Genomic DNA, 22469 nt, shown 5'->3' on the forward strand with positions numbered 1-22469 from the left:
AGAGTTCAACATTTCTTAAGTCCACAGTATGTAAATGTGCTAAAATAATTATGCTGCCACCTTTTGGCTGCCTTCTCCCCTACTGGGAGTTTCTGCTGGATGGAATAAAAAGATTCCTTATTGACACTTGAACTATCTGCTCTGGAATCTCCTGCCAATGAAACCATAAGAAAGGGATCCTCAAAGCACTGGCAGCCATTGCATATAAATCAGTGACACTTTCCAAAAAGCCCCAAGTGAGAGAAAACAGATTTTTTTTTTTTTTATCTTTCCCAAGGACAAATGGAACTACCGGGGTTCCTCCAGCATCTGATAAATGTCGAGCATCAATCCTGCAGACATCAACACTACCAGGACTGTTGCTAAACTCAAACACTGAAGCCAAAACCAAATACAGGGCTTAAACATTAAATTGTTTCATTAGGAACCTTTTAAAGGACATGTAAAAGCTTGTTTCATTGGGATTGGATCATCTTTTTTTGTGGGTCAAAAACATATCTTTTAAACCAAAGGCTAATGAGGACCGGTTGAGAATCAGCCTTCCCTTCCTCTTCTCTGGCAGCACTGGTGGTGGAGTCTCCCTTTCCTGTTTTGGATTTCTTCTTAGCAGAGGGCGTGAGATGTTGCTTGGTGCTTATGTGGAGACCATCTGAAATAAATAAGGATATTATTTAATTAATTAAGAGTTAGTTCAAATCGTGAATTGAAACCTCACATGTAATGGACAGCTAGCACTGAACACATGAATGACAGCACGCAGAATAATTTTTGATAGTCATTTTATTTTCAAATTACTACCCCATACTTGACAGTACATATTATAGTACAGTCCAAGAAAGATCTCAAGATTTGTTTTACCTACCCCAAATATGGATAAGAGAATATTTTTGTAGTGGGACTGTAGGATTTCTGTTACCCTATATCAGGAGTGGCTAACTCCGGTCCTCAAGAGCCACAAACAGGCCTAGTTTTTACGATATCCACAATAATTACGTATGCATGAGTTAGATGTGCATGCACTTCCTCCATTGAATGCATATTCATTGCAGATATCTTGAAAAGCCTGTTTGTGGCTTTTGAGGATCGAAGTTGGCCACCCCTGCCCTATATGAAGCAATATCATATGAAATCGAATAATTACGGTAATGGCTCCCAAACTTGTCCTCATGATCCCATAGCCAGTAGGGTTTTCAGGAAAGACAATAAATATGTACACCTATTTACATAACTTGGGGACCTTTATATACAAATATATCACATAGACCCACTGAGGTAAGAAGAATGTCAACCAATCTAGCAACCTGATTGGCTAAAAGCTTTTGGGTGCTTTTCACTTACTTCTCTGTAATCTCAATATACTTGATATTTCATTTCATTTTCATTTATTAAAATTTATTAATCGCTTAACACAACAAAATTTTGGCCTAGGCAATTTACAATAGAACATACATAAAATAGTATCAAGAAACAAACACCAAAAATATCACATACAACAGCAATGGATTCTAAAACACAGAAACTACCAGCATTTAGAAATTCAGGCTTTGCATCAAGAGCACTGAAGGAGGACGTTTTTTAGGGAAAGTCTAAATTTCTTCAGATTTTCCTGCATTCGAACCTCGAAAGGTAAAGCGTTCCAGATATATCTATACAAAAGGCTGAATTATTGGAGCAAAGCTTGCTTTGGTGTATGACGGACGCTAAATTACATCTTTGTCAGCTGGTTCAGGGGAGACATTTATTTTGACTGTATTTATATTTGGGAATAGTAGCGCAAAAAGAAAAATAAGATTCTTGACAGAACATTATGTCTCCATAATGTCAGTACACTGAAATCCTGCATATGTAAAACTGGCATCATCCTTTCTCCAAGAAGCCACAGGTGGGTCAAGATACTATCCGTGCACTCTTGTGGTTTTATGTCGCCCCACCCACAACTTCCAGTCTCTGCCAGCATAAGAAGTAAGAACAGCCTGTAGATACCCTGAACCTTCCACAAAGCATACTTGTGAAATTGCATGTGGTAGAGTGTACATTTCTTATTGCCTTCCAAGCATGTGTGTTACTAGCCAAGGAGCAATCTTTACATTCATGTGCTATACTTTCCACCACCCTAGCACTCCTCCACATGGGAATTAAGGGGCCAGCAGTAATCAGCTAGTTTATACACTATATTTGAGTAAGGATTTAAGTCTCCATTTTCTGAACAGCCAACACATCTAAAATATACTCTCTTCCTACCTAAGTTACTGGTTGATTTTATTTTCTATTTCATTCCTCTTAGTTGCGCATAGTTGCATTTATCCAGTTGAGATAAGAAGCAAACAGCCAGCCCAGAAAAAAAAAAAGAGAAAGAAAAACTGCTCCTTAAAGCCTACTCTGCATTTGTTTCTCCTTTCCCAGGATACAGGAGACAGCAGGACCTTAGAAGCATATTCTGTGCCACCTAGCTGGATACTCAGCAACCTAGTTCTCAAGCAGGGGACCAATTTCAGTTCAGGTATTTTTAACCTGTGGTGTCACATAACCTTATCTCAAACACTTAATCGGCTTCTCTGCCCTCATGCTGAAATTCCAAGAGGTATTCTTATATCATGACCTGACAAAGGATTGAGATGCTTATGATTTACTGGAGACAGGAGGTCTACAAAGCAGGTGATTTGCTCCATTACAGAGACATCAAGGGGGCATTTACAGCTGATTGTAAGGGATTCAGTGGGATGACTCCCCTCCCTTCTTGCTTCTTCGCTTAGACAGCTAGGAGAAATTAAGAAGGGATGCAATAAAATATTATCAGTACAGCCCAATCTAGCAGTGTTTGCTTCTTACAGTCCTACTACAGCAGAGCAACCCAAGATTTTTAATATATTCTCAAATGTCTTAACGTGGAGGCCAATGTACTAAAGTGAGGCAAAATTCACAAAGCGGATTTCATGTGCTAAAATCGCTAACATGTTATATGGGATAATATGCGCTATTGGCCTATCTAGTGCACATTACTTCTTCCACAAATAGTATCTAAGTGCACATTATTTTTCTCTTGCACCATTATCATAATTCAGTGCTAATAAATAATTGAGATGTAAAATTATACAAAAGCAGCTCATCAGCTATGAACACACGCTAAACACGATTTTGCAAAAATATTAACTACACCTCAATGAAGTGGTAAAGTCTGCACTATTTTGCCACTGGGCTCAGCAGCAAATAATTCCTAACAGCAACATAGCAAGTGCTAAAGCAGAGCACAATCTTCAGCAAAATTTAGTACACTGGCTTCATATGGAGGCAGAAGATCCTGTATTTTAGTTATTTCTTCCTATAGACACAAAACAGGACAAACCATTCAGTCCATCTGGCCCACAATGAGTAAGGTTTATAACGTTTTTACAAATTGCCGTGCGGGTAAAATAGTTGTATTGCCAACAAGTGGACGCTGCTGTTTAGAGGAATGAGCTATGAGGTGGGTGGGAGCAGGGACAGAAAAATAAGAGTTTGAAGGAACGGGAGAGAAGCGGGAAAGGAAAAAAAAAAAAAAAAAAGAAGGGATGGAACCAAAAAGGAAGAAGGTATGAAAAGATGGAGGGAGTGGTGAGCAAAGACTAGAAGTGGGGGCCCCGGGGCAGGAACAAGAGATCTGTTTGGGAAGAGAGGTGGCATAATGGGTTGGAAGCAGAGGGAAACTAAGAGACAGGCTGTTTTAGAGAAGAGAGAAAGAGACAGCCCTGTGGAGGGGAATCACATGAGAGTGACATCTGAGGAAGGGATGAAAGGCTGATCAGCAAGTTAGAACTCAGGCGGGGACAGAGCTTGGGCAGCAGACGGATGTGGGTTGGGGAGGAAAGACTTCAGGGTGGTAAGAGCGAGAGAACGATTATCATTGGGGTGTAGGGAAAGAGGTGAAAGAGACAAGTAAAAAAGAAATCATGAACAAAAAAAAAAACTACAACAAATTGGATAACCACAACAATTGGGGAAGAGGGGAGTAATTTATCTTTGGAAGAAACATATACAAGATGTTTTCATTAAAACTAGATTTTTTTTGAGGATATCAAGTTACGTATATACAAGCAAACGTATGCATATGCACTAGAGAATTGTGCAGAATCTATCCAAAAGCCGCCTCGGGAGAACCAGGACCACAGTCACTGTGAACAATTGTTTGCAAGCGAACAAGAAGAATGTGGTAGACGGTACAATGAAACGCTAGTAGGCTTCTAGCCAAACCTTGTCCAGGTATCATTAAGCTCACAGATATCTAAATGACTTAATCGGATCCTGCAGCCCTCATTTTGCAAACAGATTCGGTGGCTGGCATCGTACCTTGACAAATGGCATGACTGTTTTTTTTCTCCCTGGTGCCAGGAGGTCTATGGCCTGAAGAGGCTCTGTGATACCGAGCAGCAGGAAAAGCCAGCAGAGGCACAATCTGCATTTCATCTACCTCTATGGATTTCTCGCGTTACACAATGCATACTTTACATTTCACCAGGCCAAGGAAATGAAGGAAAATATATCTGTCACTAAAGAAGACAGCAGAGCTTTAATAGCCAAGTGACAGATATTTTTAGAAGGCAGCCGAGTTGAACTCACTAGCATTAAGGTTTAATCTTTGCTGAACAATGATTATGTTAGCTTGAATACACAGGGAAAAAATCTGTTCCATTAATTAAGTGCTGGCTAGGCGACTCAGATTTGTAGGAAAATGTTAATAGAGTAGATTTTTTTTTTCCCTACACATTGACAATTCCTTTATTTTGCCAGGTTGCTAATGGAATAGACTATAGGGTGAGTTTTAAAAGTGTTGCGCACGCAAAAAGCCAGAGATAAGCAAGTATATAGTGCTTATTCGCGCTACAGCGATTTTAAAAACATTGCACATATGCGGCCCGAGTACCAATGTGTGAATATCTTTCAGCTTGCAAAAAAAGGGGTGGAATGGGGTAGGGAAGAGGCATACCAGGACAGGGCTAACATATACATGCGAAACTGTGATTTTATATCCTGCAAACGAAGCATGCATTCTGCTCTTCCCTGCGCATATTTACTTCTATTTATCAGGTTTAAATCTGAATAAAACAATTTAGAGCCAAATATTGACTGGGTGAGGAGTCTGGAGAAACTGGGGAGGGTGAGTGCGGGCTAAAGATCCAGGGGGGTCTTGATGACAGAGATAGACGGGGCAAACTGGTAGATGAACTGGTTAAACTGGCCATTTTCTTCATGCATGTTATAAACTTCTCATTTGCATGTGTAAAAGCTGACAATTCTTAAGGAAAATGCATGACTAGCAGATGCTTGTCTAAATGCTTATAATTAGGAGCGTGCTACACGTATTTTATAAACCATGCGCACTTGAAAGCAATGTTCCCACCTATATACCGTACTTTAGCACATACATGGGAAGGAACATTTTCAAACTATTTTAATCAGGTGGGTAAAATTATTCCAGAAAAAACTATCCTCACCCTCCACAGGTAAAAGTACCCTTGCCAGAAAGGGGCAGGGTAGCGTGGACCCAGCAGACAGTGCCTTTGCTTTATGGGGGCATCGCTGCACTCTGCAGGTACTCTGCAAAGAGTTTCCCTTTGAAAACCTGCTTGCAGGCCCAGGGATAGGAAGTAGGAAGCCTTTCTACAAAACTGCTCCCATAAGACTTTTTTTTTTTTTTAACCCAGCAGTTTCCTCCTGTTGCTTTGGGCTTTCAGCACAATGGGAACCTACTCCAACTGGGGCTAATATTGCCATGAGCCTTCAATTGCAATTACCTGGGGATTTTCCTCATTTTCAACAACCCCACTCCCATCAGCCTGGGGCCACAAACTGTGATCCCTTCAGAAACTGCAATGTATACACCCAGAGCCTGGCCACTAGGGGTCACTGTTGTATGATAATTAGGGCTAACCTGCCCATCAAAGGTTGTGAATATTGCTTCTGTAGCAGCCACAGTCCCAACCGGCCCAAGAAGAGGAACTCAGGACCGGGAATGGAACCCAAATCTCCCACATCACTGCACTTGCTGCTAAGCAGCCCTAGAGTTTTTAATTCCTAATTTTTATTTTTTTTTGGGGGGGGGCACTTAGTTTTACTAGATATACACAAATAATAGATGCTATTCCCATGTTGAATAACCTAAATTACATATTCTATGTTATAAAAGCAATAAATCTAAAAATCCTAATCTATACAGAATCATACTAATACAAATATCTTGAATACAAATGGAAAAATGTCTTCAAAGTGAGGTTCTGCACACAATTCACCAAACCAGGAAATTTTTGAAGTTTCATCAAATTGTCTGTCAAACCTTTTTTTTTTTATGAACGAAAATCCAAAAAATCCAAAACAGATTTTGCTGGATTTGTATCTGGGTTTTCTGAAAACCCAGAAGTAAATTATCCAGGTCTGCGTCACGTATTTTTGGATTTTCTTTATACTTCACCCAGACTGGCCAGGGATAATCCAACAGATTTCTGGACAAGACACTTTTCTTTCAAACTAAAACTAGGCTGAAATCTGCTTAGTACAAAATTGACTGCAAATTGCTTATGCATTTCTATTCTCCAACCCCTTGTTCTGCAGCACTTTTATGCGAATGGACACTAAGCCAATTACGTTAAAAGAGAAAGAATGATGTAGCAGGTCTTGGAAATTGTAAGTTCAATTATGTTATATTACACTCCACATAATGCTGGTTTCACTTTTTAGTTGTGTTTTTAATTAGAAATAATAAGAGAACATGAATTTAAATGGATATCTATTTACACTCACAGTCTTATGGCCACAGATCCACTGCATTAAATACTGCTGGCTTATGCTGAACCTATTTTAAAGTTCACTGATTAATTGCAACCACCACAGTAGGTGCCCCTACAACTGGTTCTACACAGCATAAGAAAAGATTTAAGCATGGGGGAAGGTTTAATGGGGAAAATGGTTTAAGGTTCACAGCATTCTTGCTGCCAGTATTCTGATGCTATATAGAAAATTTAATGCTATGCCCCCATCCACCACCAGTGCTAGTATACTTAAAATCATATAATATGACCAGTCAGACAGTGATGCATTGCTCAGTCTGCAAGTAAGCATAGCTCAAATGTTCATATCCAGGTAATTATCTTCACAGAAGTTCATTGTAAGTTATTCCAATTACATGACCAAGGCATCTGCTTCAGGCTGTTCATAAATTATTACCAGATTTTTATAGTTTGCTAAAGGCACCTTAGAAATAAGCAGATATTAAGAATACTAATGATGTGACCATAACCCTGAATAGGTAGTGAACAGATTTGTTAAATCTGAGTTCTCTCATATCCAGAGGCCAAATTCCACCTCTGTCAAGTTCACTGTGTCACTTTCAACATCCTTGATCCCATCACAAATGTTTGCTAATTCTACCTCATTTTTAGCAGATTCTTTTGATGTGATTTCCAAGGGCTCATCAGGGATACCCAGTTTATAAGCAATGTTTAAAATTGAGAATCATAAAATTTTGGAAAATTAATAAGGCAATATCAGCGCAAGTGAGTTGAGTTGGAAACTGGTTAAAAGAGGCACTTGACACATTTGCAAATAGATAACTACTTTACTGTACACCTTGATCACAATAGACAAGAACAGGATATGTTATAGTGAGGACAATACTTAAAAGACCCCAGTCTTTTAAGTATTGTCACACTTCATTTACTCTATCCCTTTTATTTTTATCCCTTCATTTCATTATCCCTTTTTTATCCCTTTTATCCCTTCATTTCATTATCACACTTCATTTACTCTATCCCTTTTATATTTATTTTCTATATAATATTTATTACTATATTACTATGTTTAATTGGTTATCTATTCTATTTGTTCCATCATTATTGTTATTGTTCTATTGTTACCTGTTTTATTGTTCAATTGTTCTATGTAAAGCCCCCTACTCTTTTTGGGCATTTAAAAGTTGTATGTAAACCGGATTGATTTGTAGTTCCTACAAGAACTTCGGTCTATAAAAATTAAAAATAAATAAAATAAATAATAAAGTTATCTAACTTTAGGAGTTAGGTATATAGATTTTTGAATTTTAGGGCTGGTGCAATATTTGAAGTGTTGCCTTTTCATAGGTAGGGTTGTTACTGTTTGAATGCTGGCAGTTAGTGCTCCGTTTGTATGGGAGATTTACTATATTGTAATTAAGTTTACTTAAAGCTTTCTGAGAGCCGACATGCTTTACAATAGTCCCAATACCATAGGACTGCAGGTGTCTTTTTTGCAGAGTTTTCCAATTGGTACTACATTAGTGCATGTAAATAATATATGTTTTAAGTGATATTTTTACCTTAGAACACTGAATATTATTTTTTATGTAAAATCTGTTACCATAAATGCATTTTTTTTTAAATTATTGGTGGTAAGGGTGAGACCAGGAGTGTGTGCAAGGCTGTAAATTTCGCTTATGACATCTAATACCCTTGTACCAGCTCTGGCTGCACTGGTTCCACAAAAGAAAGCAGGGTTCCATCTGCAGCAGTGCTACTGTGAGTCAGATTTCAAAGCTGACGTCACTCTAGATATATCCCTGCAGTAACCTCAGCTCTTCAGTATTCTCTTCAAATAGCCATTGTGGATATATCTTTGCTTAAATAACTTGATTAAACTTGAGTAAAAACTTGAACTGGTTCAACTAGTTTCCAAACTGGAGATCACCAGTGCACTCAACCAATTAACACCGAAACCGGACAAACTGTGAGTGTCTTGAACTAGGGATAGGCCACGGCTTACCCATATTTGCTTAGTCTCGAGATTTGTTCCGAGGTTTTCCTTTTCCGGGGCAGCCGTGAGCGGGATGCTGAGTCCATCTGTCTACACTAAGGAAAACGAAATTATCAGGTAAGATATTTCTCCATTTCCTAGCGTGTAGCCAGATGGACTCAGGACCAATGGGATATACAAAAGCTACTCTCGGACAGGGTGGGAAGCTGCCCTTGGCCCACTTAATACTGCCCTTGAGAAGACTGCGTCTTCCCGGGCCTGACATCCAGGTGGTTAGAAACCTGGAGAAGGTGTACATGGAGGACCTTGTCACCGCCTGACAGATCTCGGTGGGTGAAAGGCAGCTTGGTTTCTGCCCAAGAGACTGCCTGGGCCCTCGTAGAAATGAGCCTTAACCTGTAGAGGTAAGGGCTTTCCTGTCTCTATGTAGGCTGCCTTACTTACTTCTTTGATCCAGCGGGCTATGGTCGCCCACGAGGCCGCTTCTCCCTTGTTTCTTCCCGCTGTGAAGAACGAACAAGCGATCCGTTTGCGCACCGGTTCCGATCTTTCCAGGTATCGCACCAGGAGTCTGCAGGACATTCAGGTGGCGAAGAAGGCATGAGTCTTCAGAGTCCTTATGTTCATCCGGAGCTGGTAGAGAGATGGTTTGGTTCAAGTGAAACTCGGAAACCACTTTCGGAAGGAAGGAGGGGACAGTGTGCAGTTATATGGTTCCAGGTATGAACCTGAGGAAGGGTTCCCGACAGGATAGAGCCTGTAGTTCGGACATGCGACGAGCTGAACATATTGCCAGCAGGAATGCCGTCTTCAATGTTAAGAGGCTTAGTGACAGACCGCGTGTTGCTCTGAAGGAAGCCCGAGCTAGGAAGTCTAATACTAGATTGAGATTCCATAGAGGCACCGGCCACTTTAGGGGTGATCAGAGTTGTTTAACCCCTTTCAGGAAGTGGGACAAGTCCGGATGGGTTGATAGCCGGTACCGTCCACTTCTGCTCTGAAGCAGGCCAGTGCGGCTACTTGGACCTTGAGGGAGTTGAGTGCCAACCCCTTCTTCATACTGTCCTGTAGGAACTCCAGAATCATGGGAATCTTGGCTGTCTGCAGAAGAGTCCCGCGGTCCTCACACCAGGCTTCGAATACTCTCCAGATCCGTGTGTATGACAGGGATGTTGAGAACTTGCGCGCTCAGAGCAGGGTGTCAATCACAGCCTTTGAGTAACCGCGCTTCTTCAGGTGAGTCCTCTCAAGGGCCAGACCGTAAGAGAGAATAAAGACGGATCTTCGTGCCGGAGAAGGTCCCTGTGTGGAGGTAGGCATAGAGGATTCCCCTGCAAGGAGTCTTTGCATGTCTGCGTACCATGGTCGTCTTGGCCAATCCGGGGCCACTAGTAGAACTAGTCCCCTGTGATGTTCTATCTTGCAGATGACCCTGCCCAGTAGTGGCCATGGGGGGGGGAAGGCATACAGTAAGTCTTCCTCTGGCCAAGTCTGGATGAGAGCATTGATTCCTTGGGACTGTGGCTCTCGTCTGCGGCTGAAGAACCTGGGGTCTTGGGCACTGAGACGGGTGGTCAAGTAGGTCCATGGCTGGGAGGCCTCAGTGATTTACTATCAGTTGGAAGGCTGTGGTCGACAGCGTCCATTCCCCCGGGTCCAGGCTGTCTCTGCTGAGGAAGTCTGCTGAGACGTTGTCTTTTCCTGCGATGTGGGAGGCCGAGATCCCTTGTAGGTTTGTCTCCACCCATGCCATGAGAGGGTCTATCTCCAGAGACACCTGCTGGCTCTTGGTTCCTCCCTAGCAGTTGATGTAAGCAACCGTTGTTGCGTTGTCTGACATTACTCGAATTGCTTTGCCTCGGAGTCTGTGGCTGAATTGCAGGCATGCTAGTCTGACCGCTCAAGCTTCCAGGCGGTTTATGTTCCATTCCGCCTCTTCCTTGTTCAATTGTCCCTGGGCCATCAGTTCCTGACATTGGGCTCCCCACCCTCACAGGCTCGCATCTGTGGTGAGCAAGATCCAGTTCGGTGGGGATAGGCTTACTCCTCTGCTTAAGTGGTCTTCCTGTAGCCACCACTGGAGCTGAGAACATACCTCTGTTGGTAGTTGGAGGTGAATTGAGTAGTCCTGGGACAGTGTGTTCCATCATGACAGTAAGGAGCGCTGGAGTGGTCGCATATGGACCCTTGCCCAAGGGACGACTTCCATGGTTGATGCCATGAGGCCGAGGACTTGAAGATAGTCCCATACCTTGGGGCGTGCATTGGTCATCAATCGCCGAAATTGTTCCATCAGTTTCCTTCTCCTCAGGGGACGGAGGAAGACTTTGTTCTGTTTGGTGTCGAAACGGGCCCTCAGGTACTCTAGCAATTGAGAGGGCTTCAGACTGCTCTTACCCATGTTCATGACCCAACCAAATTCCTGCAGTAGGCTCTTGACTCTGTGGTCACCTGCCGGCTCTCTTCTGAAGACTTTGCCCTGATTAGCCAATCGTCCAGGTAAGGGTGTACCAAGATCCCTTCCTTCTTCAGTGTTGCCGCCACGACCACCATGATTTTGGTGAAGGTTTTGGGGACCGTTACTAGGCTGAAGGGTAGTGCTTAGAACTGGTAATGCAAAGTATCGCAAAGGGCAGGAAGCGCTGGTGATCCTGATGGACTGGGATGTGAAGGTAGACTTCAGAAAGGTCCAGGGAGATTAGAAACTCTCCCAGTTGTACTGCCATTATTATGGAGCAAAGAGTTTCCATGCGGAAGTGTAGAACCCGCAGATAACGGCTGATGTTCTTGAGGTCCAAGATGGGCCAGAAAGATCCTTCCTTCTTGGGAACCATAAAATAGATGGAATAGCGCCCCATACTTTGTTGGGGCGTGGGAACTGGAGTTATTGCCTTCAGACTGAGTAGTCTTGTTAGAGTGGTTTCTACTGCCAGTCTCTTGGAATGGGAGTGGCAGGGTGACATCATAAATTTGTCTCGAGGGATGCTGCGGAACGCCAGAGAGTAACCTTCTCGAATGATGTTTAGAACCCATTTGTCCGACGTTATCTCAACCCATCTTTGGTAGAAGAGGGCAAGTCAACCCCTATCCTGTGGATGGGTCGGCCCATTCTCATTGTGGAGCATGGCTGGAGCCTGCCCCTGGGCCTGCTCCCCTCTTTGTCTGTCTGTTCTGAAAGGGCTGGGACCTTCTGGAGGGACGAGGTGCCTGGAACTGCGAGTTCCTCTAGGGTCTAAAGTGCTGCAATCCTCTGCCCTTGGTTCTTCTGGGGGAGGGACACAGATCTTTTACTCCTATCTTCCGGTAGCCGAGGCACTGGGGATTTGCCCCATTTTCTGGTTAGCTTCTCCAGTTCGCTTCCAAACAAGAGAGATCCTTTAAAAGGCATTCTTGTGAGATTCGCTTTAGATGTCGCGTCTGCAGACCAATGCCGTAGCCATAGTTGTCTTCTGGCTGCCACTACCGAGGCAACGTCCCTGGCTGAGGTGCATACCAGGTCTGAGCTTGCATCCGTGAAGAAGGCTACTGCAGGTTCCATCGTCTCACCAGTATAGGTTCCAGAGTTATTTGCCTCTCTCTCGAGAGAGAGAGAAGCAAGCAGGAATGTGCCACCAGTGCGCAGCAGGAAGCAATCTGCAGTGTCATTGCTGTTGCTTCGAAGGCCTGCTTAAGGATGGATTCCAATCGTCTGACCTGAGTGTCCTTCAATGCAGCCCCTCCCTCAATGGGAATCGTTGTTCGCTTTGAGATGGCACAGACCATAGCATTCGCTTTCAGGAAACGCAGGCGTTCCTTGGTCGCTGGTTCTAGAGGGTATAGGGCTTCCAAGGCCCAACCCCCTTTGAAGCTGGCCTCCAGGGCATCCCATTCCAGGTCAATCAGTTCTTGGATGGCTTCCATCATTGGAAAGTAGCAAGAGGCCTTACAAAGGGACACCAAAATGGGGTTCTTCTTTGGTTTCGCCATAGGGTCTGTGCCAGGAATACCCAGCGTCTTCAGAGTCTGGGAAACAAGGGCTGGTAATTTGTCCTTGTGGAAGAAGCGAAGCATGGTTCAGTATGGTTCCATTCCTGGAGGGATTTCTCCTTCTTCCAGGGAGTCATTCTCATCATCTGAGGTGTCTGGGTCCCTGTTAGGGAAGTTCTATTTAGGCGAGGCATGTTTCGCATCCGAGCAGGGCTGGGAGGATCTTGTGCTTCCGGCAGGGGTTGAGCCTGGGGCGCAGCTGGGGCTGATTGCGCCTGAACGAAGGCTTGGAAAAATTCCAACCAGGAGAAGATCCCTGGGTCTATGTTAATCCCAGGGGGAGTCAGAGTAGGGGCCCCAGAGGTGCCCTCCTGTGAGGAAGCCCTCTCGGAGATGCAAAGGTCCGGAGAGCTATCTTCAGTAGTTCCGGAACCATCTCCCGACAGTAAGGGACCAGGCTTTGGTTCCCCTTGGGCTTCTTCGCAATGTTGACACAGGCAGGACTCCAATTCAGACTGCGCAGCTCTTATGTGGCAGGCTGTGCAGAGAGAGTGCCTTCTGGCCTTCTTGGGTGCCGGTGCCATTGCTCTATGTGTTTGTGTGCATGCAGTTGTAAAAGCGGTTGTGCGTATAGTTATGTGCACAGGAGAGCTCAGTTATGCGAGTGTCTGTATCGGACATGCGCAAGTTAGGCGCATCGACCGCCCGGCCTGCCCTGCGTGTATTGCCAGAGAGAAGGGAAGATGGCGCTGACGACCCCACACTTAAGATGGCCCCCCCCCCCCAAGGGTCTCCACATGTGTGGACCCTTGTACCGGAACAGGGCCTAGCCTAGCCAAGGCTGCTCAACCTGATTGGTGCTCCCTTCTAACCTCGCCGGGACGGATTCAGTATGGCAATCTGAGCTGTGGAGACCGGAGACCTGAATTTAAAGATTTTTTTCTTATCTGGTCTCTGCGCTTACCGATCGTGTGCCGGACGGTCTCCAGCTGCAGGGGGAGAGAGAATTACCTTCCCACCGCACTCATTTCTGCACCCGCTGCTTTTCAGCCACACGGGGGGGGGCTAAGTCCACGCCGGGAACTGGCTACCGGATCAAGGCACACCTCTGAGGGCTATCTGAGATCACCCTCAGGAATTCTCGTCTGGGGGAGGGACCCTTACGTATCACCACAGGAGAGTGAGGCTCGATCTTCCTTAATGTCATAATGCCTCTGTATCGCTCCATGGTGAGACCACATCTTGAATACTGTGTACAATTCTGGTCGCCGCATCTCAAAAAAGATATAATTGCGATGGAGAAGGTACAGAGAAGGGCTACCAAAATGATAAGGGGAATGGAATAGCTCCCCTATGAGGAAAGATTAAAGAGGTTAGGACTTTTCAGCTTGGAGAAGAGACAGCTGAGGGGGGATATGATAGAGATGTTTAAAATTATGAGAAGTCTAGAACGGGTAGATGTGAATCGGTTATTTACTCTTTCGGATAGTAGAAAGACTAGGGGGCACTCCATGAAGTTAGCATGGAGCACATTTAAAACTAATCGGAGAAAGTTCTTTTTTACTCAATGCACAATTAAACTCTGGAATTTGTTGCCAGAGGATGTGGTTAGTGCAGTTAGTATAGTGGTGTTTAAAAAAGGATTGGATAAGTTCTTGGAGGAGAAGTCCATTACCTGCTATTAAGTTCACTTAGAGAATAGCCACTACCATTAGCAATGGTAACATGGAATAGACTTAGTTTTTGGGTACTTGCCAGGTTCTTATGGCCTGGATTGGCCACTGTTGGAAACAGGATGCTGGGCTTGATGGACCCTTGGTCTGACCCAGTATGGCATTTTCTTATGTTCTTAAGGTAAATTTTATTTCTTCTTTGCTGTAATTCTTAACACTATTCTAGTGTGTGGGATAGTGTCCGCATCTGCTACGAGATGGAGAGATACTGAAGAGCTGTGGTTACTGCAGGGGTATATCTAGAGTGACTTCAGCTTTGAAATCTGACTCTGTCTCCCATCTGCTAGCAGAAGAGCACAATACCCATTGGTCCTGAGTCCATCTGGCTACATGCTATGAAATTTTCTGTTTTTATAAGCCCAGGGAACAATAGGGAGGGGGGGGTCCACTTTTTGTCCCCTCTCCCCTGGAGTCTGTAGGCAGAGCAGAGCCTGGGGAACCATAAAAGCAGCAGACTGTGCAGTCTGCAGTCATTGCAAATGTACTAGAGTGGTGGGAGGATTACAGAGAAGTGGAGGCAAGCTACAGGCACAGGTTGGAAGGGGATAAGCCAGGAGGAAGTCCTGTGCAGTGTTGGGGAAGCTTCTGTCTGAAGTGACTGTACTGAGCTCTGAGAGAAGCAATTGACTGTGGAACCAGCGAACCTCCTAAGAATGGGATTGAGAAAGGGAGGGGGCTGCTGCAGAATGGGGAAGGGCTGGCAGCAAGAAAGAACTTTACATCATGATGCAGCTGTGCTGGACTGGGGGCACTCACTGTGTGAGCACATAATCAGCAACACAACAGTAACATGTCAGAGAGAGTGAGAGACGCACACACCCATATACACTTTGTCTGTGAGAGTGTGTATGTGGGTATCTTTGACTCGGACACAGACACACACACTCTGTGTGGGTGTGTCTGAGAAAGAGTATGTGTCTTTGTGGTTGTTAAGTGTGTATGTGCCAATAAATTTTCTGCAATTTTAAAAATGTTTGTGACTGAGCGTGTGTGTCTGACACTGGCTGGCAGTGTCGTTACTTGCAACTGGTTCAAGAGCCAGACCAGGAATCCAGAATATATCTCTATAAGAGATATAAGCAGATGTGTAGGGGGTCCCAACCAATTTGCATGGATGGACTGGGGGCTGCAACTCTGCTCACCCATGGTCTCTAGAATGTGTTCAACTTCTTAGTTATTTAGGAAAGATTAAATTTATTTTGGAGATATTTTGGCTCAATTCTGCTGGGTTCCAGAGCTGATTTAGTATGCTTTTGGGAGCTGTTGATACAAATGCTGCAAGGAAAGTGCATGAAGGCTTCAGATACCGCATGAGCCAGTTTTGAAAAAAATCCCCCGGGCCAATATTTATTTATTTAAATTTATTTATTTAAATCTTTTCTATACCGTCATTTAGTAGAATACCGTCACAACGGTTCACATATAGGCACATATAGTAAATTGTATATGCAACTGTTCCTATTATTAGTAATGGAGGTGCCTGATGATCTCGGTAACATCGTTTCATAGTAATGGCTAAGAGTTTAGTGATGATTAATCTGACCTGTGACTAAGATACAGACTGTTAAATTATACGTTTAATTTAAAAGGTACAATAGACAGACCATGACATACATACATATAATGTGCTAGTGCTGTATGAAGATTTTATGTGTACAGCTTTCAGCATTTTTTTTCTTTCTCGCTCTCTTTGTGGAAAGGCTTCTCTAAAGAGCCACGTCTTTAAGCTCTTTTTGAAATCTCCCTGTAGTCTTATCTCTATGGGCATGGTGTTCCATAGTAACGGTCCGGCCAATGATAGTGCTCTTTCTCTGACTTGAGTTAGTTTTGCAGTTTTTACTGAGGGGATGGTTAGGAGGGCTTTGTTGGCGGATCTCAGGTTTCTGTTAGGGACGTGGACGCGGAGTGCTGTGTTTAGCCATTCTGCTTTTTCGTCATGGATTAGTTTATGTATAATGCAAAGGGTTTTATATTTTATCCTGTATTCAATTGGCAACCAGTGTAGTTCAGCTAGTGTTTCAGTTATATGATCTCTTTTTCTTTTTCCTGTCAAAACTCTTGCGGCTGAGTTTTGGAGTGGTCTTAATGTTGTGTATGGTAATCCTAATAGTAAGGCATTGCAGTAGTCAGTGCTTGCAAATATTAAAGCTTGTAAGACAGTTCGGAAGTTAGTTTGATTTAGTAACGGTTTAAGTTTCCTGAGGACCATTAGCTTGGCATATCCTTCTTTGACTTTTAATGATATGTGTTGTTTGAGGCTGAGTTCTGTGTCTATTATTACACCGAGGTTCTGTACTTTCTCGGCTATTCCAATTTTCTGATTGTTTTTTAGTAGGATCGGGGATTGGATGACTGTCATGTTTTTTCGTTCAAGATGGAGGAATTCAGTTTTCTCGATGTAATCCTGTAATCCGCCCCTGCACATGCACAAACTTAGGGGTCATTTATCAAAATGCGCTAAGGCGTTTTCGCATGCATTAAGGGCTTATCGCATGCGAAAAGCTCCATTAACGCATGCGAAAACGTCTATCGCATGCGATAGCACCATATCATATGGTGCAATGCAAATTTCAAAAAGAGGAGGAGTTAGGGGCGGGGAGTGGGCCGGGTTTGCCAGTCTGCGAAATGCTATCGTACAGACTTAACGCTGATTTTAACGACACCTTTTTAAATAGCGTTAAACTGAGCAATAGCTTGCGTTACCAGGCAGTAAGGTTTCATCGCATTGTGCGATGTCTCCGGGAAGGCCTGTTTGAGTAGATTTCAAGCTCCGGGGGGGGGGGGTAGAGAGAGAGAGAGAGAGAGAGATCTCTTGTGAAGATTTGATAGCCTTCGGAGTGAGGAAACTCACTCCAAGATGAGATTTGGGCAGTGGACACTACCTGGGTAACATCAAGCTAGGTTGAGAGAACATTGCCCAAATCTCATCTTGGAGTGAGTTTCCTCACTCCGAAGGCCATCAAATCTTCACAAGAGACCACTGTTCTGTTCGTACGTCTCACATTGAATGTTAAAGTGGCCCTTAACCCCCTACACTAAAACCTAAACCTCACCTTGAGTTACTAGATGGGCCTATCATAGGAATACAAACACCTATCTAGGGAGAGGACACTATGGCTAGAGTCCATCTCTCTCTCTCTTTCTCCCACCTGAGCTCATTAACAATGGTACCCCAGTGGTTGAATGCAAGAAATACAACAGGTATGGCACGTATCGCAAAGTCTGAAATTGTTATCGCAATTTGTACTAACTTAGCTCTTCACATAGGTAATTAGCGCAAATTGCGATAAACTGTATATTAGCAATAAAACACATCCCTTTTGCTATCGCATGCGATACTTATCGCATTTTGATAAATCCAGGCCTTAGATTGTAAGCCCTCTGGGGATAGGGAAATACCTACAGTACCTGAATGTAAACCGATGTGATATGTCAGATTGAATATCGGTATATAAAAATAAATAAATAAATGTAAACAGCTTTTAAAATTAGATGGACGCACACGTCACACATGCACACACAACTCCCAATTTTGGCATGCACCCAGCTTTTAAAATTCTCACTGCTAGTAAAACATTTGCACTATGTCCCCTTCAGGAGACTAGGAAAACCAAATGCTATTATGTTAAGGACCTCGTTAAACTATCCTTCTCCTACACTTTTATATCCATCTCTAATATATACTACATAACACAGTCCATTATTTTGCGACAGCAAAAATTCAGTGTCATTCAACTGTATTTTATTTTTCTCTTGTTCACCAAATGATTCCAAATCTGTTCAAACTTCTGAAGAAAATTTTGCGAGACCTGCTGTAAGATAGCAGAAAGTTCTAAGCAACCGTTTTCATGAGGGACTATCAAACTTTTTCTAGTATGTGTTGGCTTCCTTTGTAAGCGCTCCACTGACATTTCCCCCATTGGTCCACTGATTGACATTTTATAATTAAATAAGTTTATATTTGTACCTTAAATGCTTTTTGTATTTATTATTGCTTAAAAATTATAGCATTGCTATTTATTATTGTATTATTTATTCATTATAGTAATATAATTTTTATCATTAATATTATTACTGTTATCCTCTAATTGTCCTCGTATATATACCACTGGTTTTTTATACAAAGAATTGTAAGCAAGTAATAAGGCAGATAGAAATGCATGGTAAGAAAGTTATGCTCTGTGGTTTGAGTTAAGCAGTGACCTTGGTCACCTTGAAATGTACAAATCTCTCTCCTTCCACTTAACCTGTATATTATTGCATTAAAAAATATCTGAGAACATATTGATACAAATTAATTTATCTAGTGAAAACTGTCCATTGAACACCTGCAATGTTTTCATTTTGTTTTGTTTTTTTTTGGCCTAGCAGTTTCGGCCTACTCCTTTATACTTCCAGTTCAACTGGAACGACGATTGGGATCCGTCTGAGCCTTCATTCACAACTACTCTGTTCCCAACCCCCCATAGCCACTATTTTTATATCCTTCTCCCAACTCGGCCCAGCCATCGCAGTGACAGTTCTTGGACAGAGGCCACAAACCATAGCCCCTTCCTGAATCAGGCTAAACATGCATTCTAACTCAGGCCATTGAACGATGGCTGACAGTCACTTCCCACCTCCTGTTGATAGGTTGTGAGTGCTACCTCTACAGCATCCCCAACTCCAATCAGCCTGGGAAGTGGCAGACCTGATGGGAAATCAAGTCCAGCTCTTTTGCGCATGATGGTAAGCCATCAAATCGGTGTGAATCAGCTGTGATTTAAAATAATAGATGGTACAAATGTGAAACTTAGCCTGAAGCTGGCACTGTACAAGTGACCTGAGGGCAAAAAAGAAATGGGAATAAATTAAGTTACTGCACAAAATATTGATGATTATCTTTTTTCATTGATTACAGTTACCTCACATCCCTCATTAGTATTTTAAACACCAATTCCAATTATTTTCTCATTAATCAGGAAGTGGATAGTTAAATCTATGGGACAGTAGCCAGTGTGATTCACAAAGTCAGTTTAGGTGAAGACTGAATCAAAGGCAAAATGTAGAAAACTCCCACATCAAATAGGGCACGATCCTTTAATCTCTGGTGCCAATTATGTAGAGAGGCAGTGAGTGCACTTCTCGTGGTTCTTACAGGCACGGTTTGCAACTTGGCTTTCGCTGACAGTAATCAAGAAAGAATGCAAGAAAACAAAACTGTTTCCCAAGCTCTATTTATTGGTGCTATAATTAATGTAATCATCAAACAGTTCCACAAATTGCTTCCATTGCTGGCGTCACTTCATGTAACGGGAAAGACTTTTTCAGAAAGGCCCTTGTCCGCCGTGCAGGGGTAACCTTTGCTTCACACAGTGGGAACAAAGTCCTTTTCCAAAGCTGCTTAGGGTAATTTGTACTGTAATTGGGGTTCCCCCGGGCAGAGATGACACATTTCAAATACTATCATTTTTCTTCCTTTAATTGAAGGCAATTCATATTTAAAAGAAAGAAAAATCCTATGGACAGTTCACAAGTTCCCACAGCTTCCTACCAAGGTTACTGACAGTTTTATACAGAGGGCTGGTATATTCTGTCCCCTCCCAGAAGAAAGGCATTCTTTTCATACTCAAGTAGGATGCTTTTAACAATGGCAAATTATAGACGATTTAAGTTTACACAGTGTGGCTACGGACAAGAGATTTCCTTTTTAAATTCCCCTTTCGAGCCTGTGGATTCTACCACCTCATGCATAACTTCCATCTGGTCACCTTCTCCACCACCACAGCAGGGCCTTTTAGTTGGTGCCAAAGCCCCAAACCATGTGCAGGGCCCAAGCAGTCAGAAAAAAAAAGAAATAGAGCAGTAAAAGGGGTAGAATAGAAAGGTAAAGGCTCTTGGGAGACTAGAAAAAAAGCAAACAGAATGTTGGGAATTATTAGGAAGGGAATGGTTAATAAAACAGAAACTATCATAACGCCTCTGTATCGCTCCATGGTGAGACCGTACCTCGAATACTGTGTACAATTCTGGTTACCGCATCTCGAAAAAGATATAGTTGCAATGGAGAAGTTACAGAGAAAGGCGACCAAAATGATAAAGGGGATGGAACAGCTCCCCTATGAGGAAAGGTTGAAGAAGTTAGGGCTGTTCAGCTTGGAGAAGAGACAGCTGAGGGGGGGATATGATAAAGGTCTTTAAGATCATGAGAGGTCTTGAATGAGTTGATGTGAATCGGTTATTTACACTTTCGGATAATAGAAGGACTAGGGGGCATTCCATGAAGTTAGCAAGTAGCACATTTAAGACTAATCAGAGAAAATTCTTTTCACTCAACACACAATGAAGCTCTAGAATTTGTTGCCAGAGGATGTGGTTAGTGCAGTTAATGTAGCTGGGTTCAAAAAAGGTTTGGATAAGTTCTTGGAGGAGAAGTCCATTAACTGCTATTAATCAAGTTTACTTAGGGAATAGCCACTGCTATTAATTGCATCAGTAGCATGGGTTCTTCTTAGTGTTTGGGTAATTGCCAGGTTCTTATGGCCTGGATTGGCCACTGTTGGAAACAGGATGCTGGGCTTGATGGACCCTTGGTCTGACCCAGCATGGCAATTTCTTATGTTCCCTCAGTAATGTCTCTATCCACTATCCTACAACCACCACACACAACATAAGATAATAAAAGACAGCAGATAAGATGAACTGGCCCATCCAGTCTTCCTCTGGTTTTCTTCTATCCTAGGCAGAAGAACTTACAAATTCCTATGCACAAGCCTTTATCATCCATGGCTCCCACCACCTTTCACATCTGTCCCAAGTATGTCCAAAGTCTGTCAGAGTGCTGGTCTCCATCCTCTCCATTGTTATGTCATTCACGCCTTGGTGTCTTCCTCTTTGACAAGAGCAATATTTAATCCAACAACCAGACACTAACTCTGCCACAGGGAAAGCATATATATGATGTACATGCACTACTTCCCTCTAAACTAAGATAAAAATAAATTTTCTTTCCTTTATTTCTGCTACATCAGTCCAGAACAATTGAGCTTATCCCTCTCCCAGCTGATAAAGGCAGAGGGTTTGTTTTTTTTTATAAGACTACTACTACTACTACTACTTATATTATGAGCAGAACCAGTATTTTTCTGTCAAAGTTTATACTGAAAACCTTCAGAGAGACTATATAACTAATAATATTTAAAATAATTGAGTAAGGTGACACTTCTCTTGAATTTCCCTTTAAACAAAAAGTTGGTTTTTTTTAACTTTCTTTTGGGAGGATTTCTGGACTGGTGTAGCAGAAATAAAGGAAAGAAAATTATCAGGTAAGTTTTTTTTCTGCTTTGTCTTTCTGTTACACCAATCCAGAATGAAGGCCCAAAGCCCAATTACACTGAGTGGGAGAATGTTAACCCTGATTTTAAGATGCTTGCTCCATATTAAGCATCTTCTTTTGTGAAAACATCCAATCTGCTGGATTTACAGCAAATAATTCTGCCCAGAAATAAGAACGTGCTCTTATTGAGTGTGCTTTTATTACTTCCAGAACCTGTTTTCTTTTAACATGCAAGCAAAAGAAATTGTTTCTTTACACTATTCTTGCTATTGTTGCTTTGGCTACTGCTACCCCTAGGCATTGTCCTCCAAACACCACACATTCATTTTTTGAAATGAATTTCTACCTTGTAAATATTTTATTAGAATTCGAACATCTCAGTGTTGTTTGAAGCGTAAATAACCATTCTCTATTTAACCATTCCACCACACTCATGCTTATATAAATCTCAATCATATCCCCTTTCTCAGTCATCTCCTCTCCAACCTAAAGAGCCCTAATCTGTTTAGCCTCTCTCAATACGGGAGTTTTTCCATCCCCTTTATCATTTTTGGAACCCTTTCTCTGTACCTTTTCAATGTTCGTTATGGTCGTTTTTGAGATGAGGGCAACCAGAACTGCACACAATAGTCAGGTACGGACACACCATGAATCTATACAAAGAGATTATGATAGTCTCGGTTTTATACTCTATCCCTTTT

The 22469-nt window shown here is 42.6% G+C and overlaps 1 protein-coding gene across 3 annotated transcripts in view; it reads right to left on the reverse strand.

The window, feature by feature from the left end:
- Positions 1 to 203: 203 nt before the first annotated feature.
- Positions 204 to 22469, reverse strand: part of EEFSEC (eukaryotic elongation factor, selenocysteine-tRNA specific) — a 379816-nt gene continuing 357550 nt past the window's right edge. For 2 of the 3 annotated variants that reach the window (XM_029601306.1, XM_029601302.1), the window contains exon 7: positions 204 to 649. In XM_029601306.1, coding sequence (XP_029457166.1) covers positions 456 to 649 — 194 coding nt within the window. In that variant the 3' untranslated portion in view covers positions 204 to 455. The remainder of the gene's footprint in view (positions 650 to 22469) is intronic. The other variant, XM_029601305.1, reaches the window with a different exon arrangement.

Source organism: Rhinatrema bivittatum, chromosome 4 (assembly GCF_901001135.1).
Source record: "Rhinatrema bivittatum chromosome 4, aRhiBiv1.1, whole genome shotgun sequence".
NCBI lineage: Eukaryota > Metazoa > Chordata > Amphibia > Gymnophiona > Rhinatrematidae > Rhinatrema > Rhinatrema bivittatum.